At 55.5% G+C, this 13,773-nt stretch overlaps 1 protein-coding gene and 1 pseudogene across 1 annotated transcript; both read left to right on the forward strand.

The window, feature by feature from the left end:
* The first annotated feature begins 4,165 nt into the window (after positions 1–4,165).
* UBALD1 (UBA like domain containing 1) lies at positions 4,166–8,413 on the forward strand. The gene is made up of 3 exons (XM_036410279.2): positions 4,166–4,395; positions 7,720–7,779; positions 8,056–8,413. The coding sequence occupies exons 1-3, from the start codon at positions 4,276–4,278 to the stop codon at positions 8,410–8,412; spliced, it is 537 nt and encodes a 178-aa protein (XP_036266172.1). The 5' UTR covers positions 4,166–4,275; the 3' UTR covers position 8,413.
* Positions 8,413–11,156, forward strand: LOC118703360 (annotated as a pseudogene).
* Positions 11,157–13,773: the final 2,617 nt, after the last annotated feature.

Raw genomic sequence — 13,773 nt, forward strand, 5'->3', positions numbered from 1 at the left:
TGTGGGCATATCCCCAGTAGGGGGTGTGTAAGAGGCAGCTGGTCCATGTTTCTCTCTCATTGTTTCTAGCTCTCTATCCCTTTCCCTTCCTCTCTGTAAAAAATAAATAAAATAGATTTTTTTAAAAGAAGTATCTGAATACAAGGTGTGGTGGGTTCTATGGGGGAATGGATTGAGATGATATGAAATAACAATGAGAGATCTTCTATTGATAGGGGAGTGAGGGGAAAGAAGGCATCTCTGAGGAGGTTACATTTAAGCCAGGACTTGAAATATATGAGCTAACCAGGCAAACTCTGAGGGGTTAAGCCAGGTTCCAGGCAGGGGGAACATCATGGACAAAGACTCTGAGGCAGCACAGAGCTGATTATGATTTCTGAGCTCAAAGGCCAGCGTGGCTAGAATCAAGTAAAGGGAAGAGTATGGGAACAGAGATCAGCCAGTATTGAGTCATGTGAAACAGAAAAACACATTGTCTTGTTGTTCCACCTATTTATGCATTTTTTTAAATATATATTTTATTTCAGAGAGGAAGGGAGAGGGAGAGGATTTGGCTCAGTGGATAGAGCTTTGGCCCACAGACTGAAAGGTCCTGGGTTCTATTCTGGTCTAGAGCCTATACCTTGGTTATAGGCTTAATCCCTGGCCCCAATCAGGGCAAATGCAGGAGGCAACCAATCAATGTGTCTCTCGCATATCAATGTTTCTTTCTCTCGCTCTGTCTCTTCCCTCCCTTCCACTCTCTCTCTCTAAAAAAAAAAAAAAAAAAAAAAAAAAAAAAAAAAAAAATTAATGGAAAATATCTTTGGGTGAGGATTAACACACACACACACACACACACACACACATACACACATACACACAGGCTCTAGGCACAGTTCATGACCTCCAGGGGTGAGTCCCTCAAGTCTACACTTCTCAAGCCTCATGAGAGGGCAGGATCCTCAACTATCCATTCTTGTGCTCTGATAAGCACATCCGTGGAATGATTGGAAGAATGGGGGAGGTGGCGAGAAGGAGGCCAAGGGATGCTGAGAAGGCCACGACCCTGCACCTCTGTGAACTGGCTATGCCAACTTTGGCAAGGCCCTCATCTGTCTGGACCTCAGAAAAGATGAGGGCACTGCCTGAAATGCATCTTACTTTTTCATCCCTCATCTATTGGCCTCAGCTAGCAGCCCCCATCTGAGCCTGCTAAAGAAGCCAAAGTACACTTTGTAGCCAGGCTGAAAACAAAGTTTTTTACTTCTCTGCTGCTCCTGGAAAACAAGCCAGCTGGGGGACTGTAGGGGCCAGAGGGGTGACCTTTGCTTTTGCCAGCCCCACCTACCCCACCCCAGTCTGGGCTGAACAAGCCTGTGCAGGTACCTGAGTGGTGCCTGGATGAGGGGGGGGCAGGTACTTTCTGCCTCCCTCAGCAAGAAAAGCCCCCAGTAGGCCCTGCCAACACTCACCCTCCCTTGCCACAAACACATCCTGCTTGCTTGCTGCATGCCTGCTCTTCTTCAAGCGCCCTGAACACTGGCAAAAGTGTAAGGAGTCCTGGATTCCAGCCTCAGTTTCCTTATCTGTAAAATGGGCTTGGACTCACTAGACAGAGGCAAAGAGGTGAGTACTAGAAATGGTTTGCTGAATGCCAGGCCCATGTTGAGCTCCTCATCGGCATTCCTCCATAGCAGTCCTGGGAGAGCTCCTGGCTCTCACCTGCAGTTCTACAAATGAGGAAACTGAACTTGCCCAATATCAGTCATTAAGTGGCAACGCCAAGCCTGGCAACCAGGTTTGTCTGGCTCCAGACCTTGTTCACCTTCCACCATGCCCTGTTGCTGTCCCAATGATAACAGTACCTATACGCAGAGCTGCCTATCATGTGCTGGGTACTTTGCCCCCATTAATTCATGTTAATGATGCTAGACATTGACTGCAGGCCCCCTACTGGAAATGGAACTAGTCAACTCTTGGTTCATGGTTGACATTTAGCCACTGAGAGATACTGGCGCAGAGGGAGGGGCCATTCTTTTTTGTTGTTGTTAATCCTCACCTGAGGATATTTTTCCATTGATTTTTAGAGACAGTGGAAGAGAGAGGGAGAGACAGAAACAACGATGTGAGAAAGACACATCAATTGATTGGCACCCTGACCAGGGCTGGGGAGCCTACAAGCAAGGTATGTGTCCTTTACCAGAATCAAACCCAGGACCCTTCAGTCCATGGGCACACATCTATCTTAATCAGAGCAGAAATTTTCCGGCACCATCAGGGCTTGGAAAAAATGGTGGAGACTGAGTGATCTCTATAAGGCAGAAGGCCAGTGGACAGGTGACTTCAGCCAGGGCTGAAGCACCTACTGGAAGAGGACAATGAGTCCTCTTTCAGCCAATGAATCAAGCTCCCCACTCTAGCAGGCCTGGATTTCCTCCACCACATATACCAGCTTCCCCAAGCCCTCACAAATCTGGGATCTTTCAGGCCGTCCACACGTCCCCCATCCTCCTCCCACTGGCCACTGGAAGGGTTGAGAGATCCAGGAAAAGCACCGCAGAGAAAGCACTGCAAGTCTCTACTCCCCACCTCTTGCAGGGAAGGGGGGGGTGGGGAAAGAGGGAAGGGGAGAGGGTGAGGCATCCGCCCCACCCAGTGTGAGGCAGTCCCTCCCTCCTTCCCCCATTTCAATCCAATTCTTCCGGGTTAGACCCTGGGCAGGGCCAGGCTCCCCTAGAACCAAACACATCCAGAACATCCCCCGAGCCCATTGGATCCCTCGGTCAACATCTGGTCCCCACACTGCCACAGCCAGTGATTCTAATGTGGATAACGGACCAGATCTATTAAAACCCTTCAGTGGCCTTTAACTCACCACTGGTATGTTTCCTGAGAGCACTTTCCACACTTGCAATTCATTTATCCTTGGGATTTTTGACACTCGCCCCCACTCTAACCCCCTCCACCAGCCGACCCCTCTTGGGTTTGCTCTCTCTCTGCACCCGGGTCACGTCAGAGCCCAGTATAGAGTAAAGGGCCCAACAACTAAAACTGGCCTAGGAAACGAGGAACCGGGACAAGGTCATTCAGAGCGGTTACCGAGCCACTCCTCCTCCCGGGGCTTCTCGACTCCCCGTCCCGAGCTTGCCATCCACACCTCCCGCCCCATGCCCAACCCAGGACCCGGGACCGTAGAACCCAGAGGTCAACCGGAAGCGGCGCGTGCAGGGCAGTAAACACTGCTCGCAGCGCCCCACCCCAGCGCTCCTCAGCCCCGCCCCTGCCCGCCACGTGACACACAGGTCCGCTCGGACTCAGCGCCCGCCCCAAATGCCACCGCATTGGGCAGCCAGCTTTGTTTACCTAATATGGCCAGGTCCTAACACCCTGCGGTCGCCCATTGGCAGAAACGGAGCCTCACTCACCTGACGTCACTCGGGGCCGTATGTTGCAAATAAACTGGAGCATTCTGGGTACAGGAGTTCGGGGCCTTTTCCGGAACCGGCTCCGTGCGGTCCTAGCGCCGGCACGTTAAGGGCGAGGTTTCCGGCGGAGAGCACCAGATTTTGGGTGGGAAAGTGGGACCGTCGCAGGGGAGGAACCTCGAGGCTACAGACTGCCGGCCTCGGCTGTCCATCCAGGATGCCGTTCCTACCTAACCCCAGGAGTTGCTCGGGCCTACTGTGTACCTGACCAAGAGCCAGGCCAGGGAGGTACCCGCTTCCCAAGTGCGCGATGCGCTCGGGAGTGTTGGGGAAGACTTGGAAGGCTTCCTGGAGGCGGTGGTTTTGAGCAGAGTTTTAAAGGGGTAAAAGTTTATTCTCTGAATGAATATAGACGCCTACTGTTTGCCAGATCTCTTGGGCCTCGCGGCTTAGTGCTTCCGATTTGTGCCGAAACTGTTAGGGTCCTCTTCCCCAAAGAACCTTTGGGGAAGGTCCCAGATATGCCAACCACACCCGGGTTCGTCAGGGTCTTGACAAAGACCTTTGGCCTCCGCCTAGCCGACCCCCGTTAGTACCAGGGCAGAGGCGCGGATGCCCAGCTCTGGCCACGGCCCGCCCCTGCACACAGTAGGCGCCGGGCGGCGCCGGACAGTTGGGCCCGTAGCCCCCGAGGGCGCGCGGGCGGGCGCGGGCGGACTACATCTCCCAGCATGCCCCCCGCGGCCCCGGAGCCAGGCGAGGCTCGGTGAGTCAGAGCCGCACAGTAAATATTTGTATTAGCCGGAGCCGGCTCGCTAATGGTGGACGCGTGAAGCGGAGGAGCGGGCAGCGCGGCGTTGGCGGCGCCATGTCCGTGAACATGGATGAGCTTAAGCACCAGGTCATGATCAATCAGTTCGTGCTGACGGCCGGCTGTGCGGCCGACCAGGCGAAGCAGCTGCTGCAGGCGGCCCACTGGCAGTTCGAGGTGCGCGGCCGAGCGCCGGGGAGCCTGGGGCCGGGGCTGGGGGCCGGCCCGTGGGGTGTGTGCGGTGTGGACACGCGCGGTGCGCGCCCCGCGGGGGCCGGGGTGCGAGGGGGCGTGCTCCGGACCCGCTGTCCCTGATCGCGTGCTCGGGTCCGAGTCCCAGCGCGCTCACGCGGCGGGCTTGGCGGGCCTAGCGCCGCGGCCGAGTTGACGAGGCCCCGGAAACGCCGCCCGGAAACGCGGGGTGAGCCGGAGGGGCGGCTCGCCCCCTCCGGGCCCCGAATCTCGGACACTAAGGTCCTGGGCGGTGAGGATGCGGGGGAACCCCCACTTTTGTCCCGGCTAAGGCCAGGGCGGGGCGGCGCTGGGGCCGGGACACCGTGGGGCTGGCGGCCGGAAGGAGGACGCCCCAGGCCTGGGTCGAGCGGGACGTGTTCTGCCCGCCTTCGGTCCCCCCTCCCCGGGCCTCGGGGTTGGGTCTGAGGAGCCCCGGAGCCCACGGGCGGAGTCGCCCTGCGTGCGTGGGTCTGCGTGCCTGGTGGGCAGCCCAGACGCGCGTGTGCCAACGTGCATGTGCGTTTGTATTTACGCACGCGCCACGCTGCGTGTGGGCATGTTGGCGAGTGTAAACACGCCGTCCACCTGGGGCGCGGGCGCGGGGTGTGTGCTCCGTGCACATACACGTCGCCGCGTTAGAGCTAGTGGACATGCGTGTATGTACACCCGAGTGTACGGTGCTGTCTTGGGGCCCTCCTCTGTTGGCAGGGGACTCTATTTGCAGAGTGCAGGCGTGCGTGGTGTGCGTTCAGTAGCTTCAGCCCTCACCGCCTCCTCCCTGCCCTCCTCTCCCCTATCGCCCCTGCCCCAGGCCTCCCTGCCCCATAGAGCACTAGTGCCCAGGCTTGTGCTACCAAGAAGCTACCTTTCCTAACTCAGCTGCCCCAGGAATAATTCAAGGTAGTATCTAGGGATGAGGCCAGAGCCGCTTGAGCTCCATTCCTCACAGGTGTAAGGGCCCCCAGCCTCAGGCATTTGTACTCTGTGCCCAGCAGGGGCCCAAGAGCCTAGCTCCCCATGGGGAGCCAGCCCAGGAAAAGTGTTTTGGGCTTGCAGGAAGGACCAGGAGCCAAGAGAGCTTCCTGGGAGTTGGAAGGAGACAGAATTCCCAAGTGAAAGTTGGAACAGGCTGAAGTGGTCTATCCACCCCAAGGATCCTTGCTTCCTATCAGAGATCTGATGACTGTGTGACCCTCACTCCAGAAGATGCTCTCCATCTCTCTCTGGGAAGGTCATCTCCCCTCTCTGGCCTCAGTTTTTTCCTTTGTAACTTGGGGGTGCAATAGCCCCCCACCCTCAGGGCTGGCAGCCACACCCTGCAAGAAGCCTCCTAATCAGCCCTCTTGTCTCTGGGGCTGGATGTAGCAAAACTTGCAAAACCACATTCATGGCAGTTTGCTTGAATCCCACATCTGCATACATGGCTCCCTTCCTGCCTGGGGCTGGGCAGGCAGGTGTCCAGTGGGCGGGTACTCCGAGTCCAGCCCACAGAGCCTGGCAATAGCTTGGTGGTCCCTCAGGCAGTGTAGGTTGGTGTGGATAGATCACAGGAATTGAAAGTGTGGTTTTGAGGATTGAAATGTCTGGGGGGAAACTCTGATCTCAAGCAGGGGCAAGAGCAGCTTGTAGACTGGGGGCTCTGATGGCCTCCCAGGGGTAGGACCCCAGTGCCCCGGGTTCCCTGAGCCTCAGTTTCACCATCTGTAAAACGGGAATATGAATACAGGAAGGTTCACTTAAGGTGAAATGGGTCATGAACCCCCACCCAAACCTTAGGTCTCAGGATGGGAGTGAATGAGAGGTTCTTTATGGCTAACCCCCTTCTGCCTCCTCTGCCACAGCTGGCAGCCTACTTACTGAGGGTCTGACCCAGCCAGCTGGAGGCTGTCTTTTTGGGTCATATTCTCTGTGATTCAGGTGTTAATGGGGACAGAGGCTGCAGGGAAAGGAGGAACTTCTGTCTGCTCTAAGGGGTGGGGCAAATGTTTTTCCCTGAAATTCTCGCACTCAGTGGCCTTGGAGCTGCTGTTAGGAGAAGAATGGTTTGGGTGTGTCCCTGGGGCTCCATGGGTGGGGCTGGGGGTCACGAGGAGGTGCCTAGAAACCAGTACTCCCTTCCCCCAGCTCCCACACCCTATTTGGTGACACAGGTGGGGTTTTTCAGCAGGAAATGCCCGGAATAATTCATTTGATTGTACTTTAAGAAAATTACAAAAACCCCAGGGAAACCCTGGGAGCCAGGTTGGGTCTCTGGGTATGTTAGGGGTGGGGGAGGGGACGGGCAACGCTGGCCTGTGGGAGGCCAATCTGAGGGGGTGGTGATGGGAAGAATGAGAATGGCAGGGGCTGCTTAGAGCTGGGCCTCGGACTTGGCAAGACATGCCAGACCCTTCACACACTTGACGCTTTCCCTCACCAAGTACTTTCGCAAGAGCAGCTGGTTTCCTTATTTTCTTTGACGCCCTCCTGCAGAGGCTGAGCCAGGACACACCAAATGCCAGCACTTCCCTGGGGGCTCTTAGAGGCCACACTGGAGCCCCCTCGCTCCAGTCCCAGGGTCTCCAGATGAGCTGGTCTGACCCAGGCCAGCTTTCATCCCCCTTTCCTCACAGTCTTGGGTATAAACCGCATCTCTGCCATCCTTCTGCTCTGTCACCTTGAGAACATCCCGCTGGAGACTCAGGTGAGCGGGGCAGGAAGTGCAAACCAGACCATCCTACTTAACTCTGGCTCTCCCAGCTGGAACCACAGATCTTAGGAGGTCACTGTTGCAAGGGAGGGAACTTGGAAGCTACCTAGTTCACTCTCTTTGTGTTGTAGATGGAAAAAAACTGAGGCCCAGACAAGGGTGGAGTTCCTTGGTCAGCCAAGGAGAGGGACAGATGGGTCACAGACTTGACATCCAGGGGCCTTGGCTCAGAGGGGAGTAGGGGCTTACTGTCCATGGAGTTGGTGATAGTTGGGCTGAGGTCTCTGGGAGGCCTTTCCCCGTGAGACTGACCAGAATATTACCTGCCACCCAAGTCACAGTGCTGACACCAGGTATGTATGTGCAAATTGGAGGCCCCTGGCGTCCAGATGGTAGACATTTGTGAGGGTCTGCACCCCCCCCCCCCAAGCCTGCCCAGGGGCCTCCTTGGAAGGAGGTAAGGCACGAGTGGTGACAGGCCCAAGGTGGCATCAAGTCCCAGAGAGCCTGGGAAGGAAGGAGGGGAGCAGCGGGGTCAGGCAGGGGCTGAGAGTAAGCTTGGGCTTTTCTCCCCACAGACGGCCCTCAGCGCCTTTTTCCAGGAGACCAACATTCCCTACAATCACCACCACCAGATGGTAAGTGTCCCCTCTGGCCTCAGGGGCAGCTGTGGCAGGGTCTCCAGGGTGCGCTGCAGTGGCCCTTGGCCACGGAGGGGCCACTGGACAGGACCTTCTCAGAGCCACCAGCAGGTGTAGCAGGCCAGCCCATTCAGCACCGCCCCTTTCCTTTGTGAGCCGTGGACTGGGGGACTGGGGGGCAAGGGGCATGTGTCTCTAGCTAGGAGCCATTGGGAGATCGGGGGCCTCCCAGAAAGAGTGCTCACCCCACCCTTTCTGCTCTCCTCCCCACAGATGTGCACTCCCGCCAACACCCCTGCAACGCCTCCCAACTTCCCAGATGCCCTCACCATGTTCTCCCGTCTCAAGGCCTCTGAGAGCTTCCACGGTGGCGGCGGCAGCGGTAGCCCAATGGCTGCCACGGCCACATCACCCCCGCCGCACTTGCCCCACGGTGCCACCGGCAGCTTTGCAGCACCCAGCTGGCCAATGGTGGCCTCACCCCCAGGGGGACCACAACACCACCAGCCGCAGCAGCCGCCCCTGTGGACTCCAGCACCCCCTTCCCCCGCGTCAGACTGGCCACCCTTGGCCCCCCAACAAGCTGCCTCAGAACCAAGGGCCCACCCTGCCATGGAGGCTGAGAGATAAGGGAGGCCCCTCCCCCCTCCCGGAGGCCAGGACCCCGTGGGGCGGGGGAGAAGACGTCTCCACTGGCCCCCTTTACCCTCTGCCTGCACCCCCATTCCCTGGAGCCCTGGAGGGGAGAGACTGGACCCCCTGTGCCAGCACACAGGCTGCCAGCAAGTATGCAGAAGTGCAGGCACACAGCACCCAGCTTGCATGGATTTGGTTCAGATCACCTGGGTGCTGGTGAACAGAACTTCAGAGACCAAACAGTCTTTCCCAGAGGACTCACCCCACCTCAGGAGGCTGCGGACACTTGCCTGGCTCCTACCGTGGAGCTCCTTGGGGGCAGGCAGGCCTAGATCCCCACCCTCGGGAATGCAGAGCCTTCTCCGCATGTGTGCGTGTGGCTGTGTCTGTGTATTTATACGTATGTTACTCAAAAAGCAACCTAGTTTATGGGGCAGCTGGACTTTGCATGTTAGAGTGAACCCTGAGTCCCTTGCCTGCTGCCCCCCTCCCCAGGGCCCTCTTCTTCCCCCACTCAGCAGCTAGCCTTCCTGTTCCCTGCAGAGAAAAGGATTGTGGGAAACTCCAGGACTCTTCCCACCCATGCCCCAGTGCCTGCCTGCTGGGACTGCCTGCATGCCTTGCCCAGAGCCCGGGGTACCTCATACCCATTTCCTTTCCCCCTTTTAACAAAGGAGAAGAAAGAGTTCCAAACCACCACCAGGCTCTGTGGTCTTGCCTCTTAATCCTAAGCTTTGCTGCCAGCTGGCTCTTTGTGGGGGGAGGGTGCAAACTGAGCCCAGAACAGAGGGCTGCCCTCCAGTCCCGCACTGCTCCTGTGCGTTGCTGTCTTTTCATCCACAACATGCACTGGAATCTTTCCCCTATCCAAGGCTTTTCCCATGAAGTTGGTTTCTGGCCTGTGTTCCCAGAATCCCAGCCTCTGTCTGCCCACCCTTCCCCCTTTCTGGCTAGAGGGATCCAGACCTCCAGGGCTAACAACTGCCTTCCGGTCTGCTGGAGTTTTCACATAAAGACCTTTCTTCCTGTCTCCAGGCCCCAGTGGCTCTCTGAGGGCTGGACCCTCAGGCCCAACCTCCAGCAAACTTGCTGGGTGGGGCAGGGCCTTCCCCTGGGGAGTTGCCGGCCACAGTCCTCAGGCTTAAATTCAGAGCCAGTGAGGGCTAGGGACAGGACCAGGCGGGGGCAGAGTCCATCCAGTGCTCAAACCATTGGTTAATAGGGAAACAGGCCACTTTGGGGGAACAGGCAGTGGATCTGGGCTGGGCTGGGCTGGGCTGGGCTGGTACCTACTCTAGCCCTAAGGAAAAGCCAGATGCTCCACACTACCCTGGGCTACCCACACTGGGGGTAGGCTGCCTGGGGCCCTCTGCAGTTCTCACTAACAGACCTCACTCCCTAATTGTCTGGGCACCTCAGTCCTACGAGGATTGTTTCTGGGTTGGAGAGTCCTTTGTTCCCAAGGATGGGGTTGTGCTTCTCAGCAAAGATACCACTACCCAGCTTTGTCTCCACCCACTCATCCTGGACAGGCTCCTGACAAGCCCATCTGGGATGACAGTTTACTCTGGCTGTCACTGAAGACCGACCTCTGGGCCCCACTTGAGTGGTTGCTTACATTCCGGAAGTATGTCCTCACCTTGAAACCCACTTTCCAACAGCCTCTCAGTTCCAGAGAGGACACAGCTCTACACAAGGAGCAGCTTCTTTTGGATGGAAGAACATTCTTTGTAGAGGCAAGCATTTTTGGGTCGTCAGCTGTATTGGGTGAGCGAGCCTGGGCTCTCCCAGAAAGCTAATTACTGGGGTGGCTGTATGTTAAGGAACGCTAGGAGATGGAGCACCATCTAGAATTTGCCATCCTGGAGAAAACAGGGCTAGACCCCAGGCAGGCCCCTGTGATCTGAATGTGAACCACACCCTCGCTGCTCAGAGTGGTCCTCAGACTAGCAGCAGCACCTGGGGCTTGTTAGAGATCAGACCTCAGGGCCCAGTTTGAGAAATGTCCCTGGTAAGTGCTGGTCTGTTGGAGGTGAGGCCCATTTTTGTTTCTGGGGGCCATGTGGGCTGTGTCTGGAGGTCCCAGGGGGTCACATTAGGCTAAAAGGGATTTGAGTTTCCTGTAGACGTTGGTGCTGGGTCACTCTACCATGTAGGCATCCTAGTCCCTACCCAGTAGATGCTAGTAGCACCCCCAGGTGTGACAATCAAACTGTCTATAAAGATGGCAGAATATTCTTCCTCAGAGAGTCCCTGCTCAAGGCTGGGCTCATGGCTGGCTACACAGCAGACCTTCCTAGGGCTCTGAAAAGACAAGAACCTCTAGATTCCTCCAGTTTCAGAATTCCTGGAGTGGGGGTGGCCCTGACAGTATAGTTTTATATATTTTTTAAAATGAGTTTTTATTGAGTTTAGGGAGAGGGATAGAAACATTGATGGCTGCCTCCTGCACACCCTTCTCTGGGATCGAGCCTGCAACCCGGGCATGCACCCTGACTGGGAATAGAACTGCCACCTCTTGGTTCATAGGTTGATGCTTAACCACTGAGCCACGCTGGCCAGGCCTGACAGCATAGTTTTAAACACTCCCAGAATATTGTTGATTGACTTGTGAACAAGTTAAAGACCATTCAATTGCCCTAGCCCCATGGTCAGCAAACTGCAGCTCGCAAGCCACATGCGGCTGTTTGGCCGCTTGAGTATGGATCTTCCACAAAATACCATGGCCTAGGCGGGTATTTTGAAGTGGCATTAGAAGAAGTTTTAAGTTTAAAAATTTTGGCTCTGTTGACTAATAAGTCTGCCGACCACTGCCCTAGCCAGTTTGGCTCAGTGGATAGAGCATCAGTCTGCGGACTCAAGGGTCCCAGGTTTGATTCCAGCCAAGGGCATTTGAAATGCCCAGGTTGTGGGCTCAGTCCCCAGTGCGAGGGGTGAGGTTAGGGGGGCGTGGAGATGTTGGGCAGGAGATAGCTGATCAATGATTCTCATCATTGATGTTTCTATTTCTCCCTCTCAAATCAATAAAAAGATTTTATTAAAATTCCTTAAGAGCTATTAATGAGAAATAAAGTTAAAAAAATAAAAACCATTCAATTGCACACTTTAAAAGATGGGCATTGTAGCATTAATTACGTCAAAGCTGTCTTTAAAGGTAAAATAGCTCCCAAGTGCTTCCCACCCAGCACATACCTTTCCCAGATCCTGGGCCCCAGCAGCTCCGCCCACTGGGTTTGGGGGCAGTCTTAGGGACAGCTCGGTTTTCTTCTGAGGCACAATGTTCTCAGCAAACCCTAGAAAGACCCTGGGGACCCTCAGCAGCCCTAGGAGCGTCCATCGTCCAGAGAATATTGCAGGGGAACAAGCCCTTCTCTCTTTAAAGCTGTGTGAAGGAGGAGTCCTTCCTGCCCACAGAAAGCATTTTAGTCAACACTCACCCGCCAGGTGCCTCCCATCCCCCCTCCCCCACCCCACAGGGCCCAGATCCAAACTTACAAAGCATAAGGGTTCCTTGGGTGCTTGAGGCAACCGTTCTGGAAGAGGGCCCATTGATAACAACTTTTAAAAAGTGGGCAAGGTGGGACCCAGAGCAGGAGGAAGCAGAGGGCAGGGCTGGAGTTGGAGCTGGAGCTGGGGACTCGGGTACTTTCCAGCAATGCAGAGAGTGGCCCTGCCAGGTGGGCCTGGAGACCCCTGGCTGAACATCTCCGGGCAAGGTTATGGCTGCAGAAGTGAGCTGGCCAAACTCAAGGGGAGCCAGAGGTAGGCCTATGCAAATGCCACAGGCCCTCAAACATGTCACACGGAGAACCAGGAATGTTAGCTTCCCCAAGCCTGGAAGCTCAGGAATAAAACGAGGCATCAATAACCATCTATTCAAGTGTAAGCAGGCTAAAAAGTAAAGGTGCTGGAATACCAATGGAACGGATATTTACAGCCAGGTTAGGCTGAATCTCCGATGACTTTCAGGCACCTCCTGGGAAATTGGTCTTGTCACCTCAAAGTCCACCCCCTTCTGGGCTGGGTCACCTACATGACCACCAGACTTGAGCTTCAAATGACTGTTTCCAAAATTCCACTTTAAAAACATCATTTGCATCCATGAATTTGCTTAAAGGAATGTGATTTGAGCTCTATCTCATTTCTGATGAGGGATGTGGCAGCATTTGGGAATGACAACCTGGCCTGAGGACAGGAAGTGGCTGCACCCTCTGGTCTGCCATTAAAAGTGGGGGCATGGTTGTCTTAGGGCAGTGTTTCCCAAACTTTTGCCATATGTGTACCCCTTCTATAATTTTCGTAACGCTGAGTACCCCTCGTACTCATCAGAACGTAGAATTAGGCGCAGCTAAGCATGGTGCAGTGCATACCCCACCAAACTCTGGTGCAACGTGTACCCCTGGGGCAGGGGTCCTCAACTTTTTAAAGTGGGGGCCAGATCACGGTCCCTCAGAGAGCTGGAGGGCCGGACTATATGAACTACTAATTCCTACTGTAACACCTCGGCTGCGCTCACTGCCCAAAAAACCTGGCGGGCCGGATCAGACTCCTCTGCAGGCCGCATGTGGCCCGCGGGCCGTAGTTTGAAGACCCCTGCCCTGGGGGGTACGCGTACCACACTTTGGGAAACACTGTCTTAGGGGGTTGCAAACTCACAGTCCCATAAGTGTGCTGTTTGACTTGAGTAGTGTGTTGGGGTGTTTCTGTTGTTGTTTTGTCTGCCAGCATTTTCAAATGAGGATTGTTTACATGAAATCCTCACTTCTGTCTTATCTTGGAAATTTGTGACATTGAAGTTCCCTCATGGCCACAGCAGGCTGAAGTGGACCATCTCAGTGAGGACACAGCCAGCCTGCCCTTGACCAGCCAGCCACTCCACTGGCCACCAGAATGTGTGTGTGTGGCAACTCCTGGCTTGTCTTGGAATCAGGTGGAATCTCTGAAAGGGATCTCACTTTCCCGGGAGGAGCTTTGGATGTAAATCCCTGTTCTGTGGGGTGGGGGAGAGGGGGTGGGAGGCACCTGGCGGGTGAGTGGTGACTAAAATGCTTTCTGTGGGCAGGCAGGACTCCTCCTTCACACAGCTTTAAAGAGAGAAGGGCTTGTTCCTTTGCAATATTCTCTGGACGACGGACGCTCCTAGGGCTGCTGAGGGTCCCCAGGGTCTTTCTAGGGTTTGCTGAGAACAACATTGTGCCTCAGAAGAAAACCGAGCTGTCCCTAAGGCTGCCCCCAAACCCAGTGGGCGGAGCTGCTGGGGCCCAGGATCTCTGAGGGGCTTTTCATAGCAGGGCTCAAATCTGAGGACAGACTGGCTTTGACTCCAGTTGCTTCCCAGTGTCAGTGTCGGGGAGG

Source organism: Pipistrellus kuhlii, unplaced genomic scaffold (assembly GCF_014108245.1).
Source record: "Pipistrellus kuhlii isolate mPipKuh1 unplaced genomic scaffold, mPipKuh1.p scaffold_m20_p_4, whole genome shotgun sequence".
Lineage (NCBI taxonomy): Eukaryota > Metazoa > Chordata > Mammalia > Chiroptera > Vespertilionidae > Pipistrellus > Pipistrellus kuhlii.

What these genes read in the sequence shown, in the direction of transcription:
- UBALD1 (XM_036410279.2), top strand. Translation starts at nt 4,276, where the DNA reads ATGTCCGTGAACATGGATGAGCTTAAGCACCAGGTCATGATCAATCAG. An exon ending in CGGCCCACTGGCAGTTCGAG is followed by an intron (nt 4,396 to 7,719) that starts GTGCGCGGCCGA and finishes TTCTCCCCACAG; the next exon opens with ACGGCCCTCAGCGCCTTTTT. An exon ending in ACAATCACCACCACCAGATG is followed by an intron (nt 7,780 to 8,055) that starts GTAAGTGTCCCC and finishes TCCTCCCCACAG; the next exon opens with ATGTGCACTCCCGCCAACAC.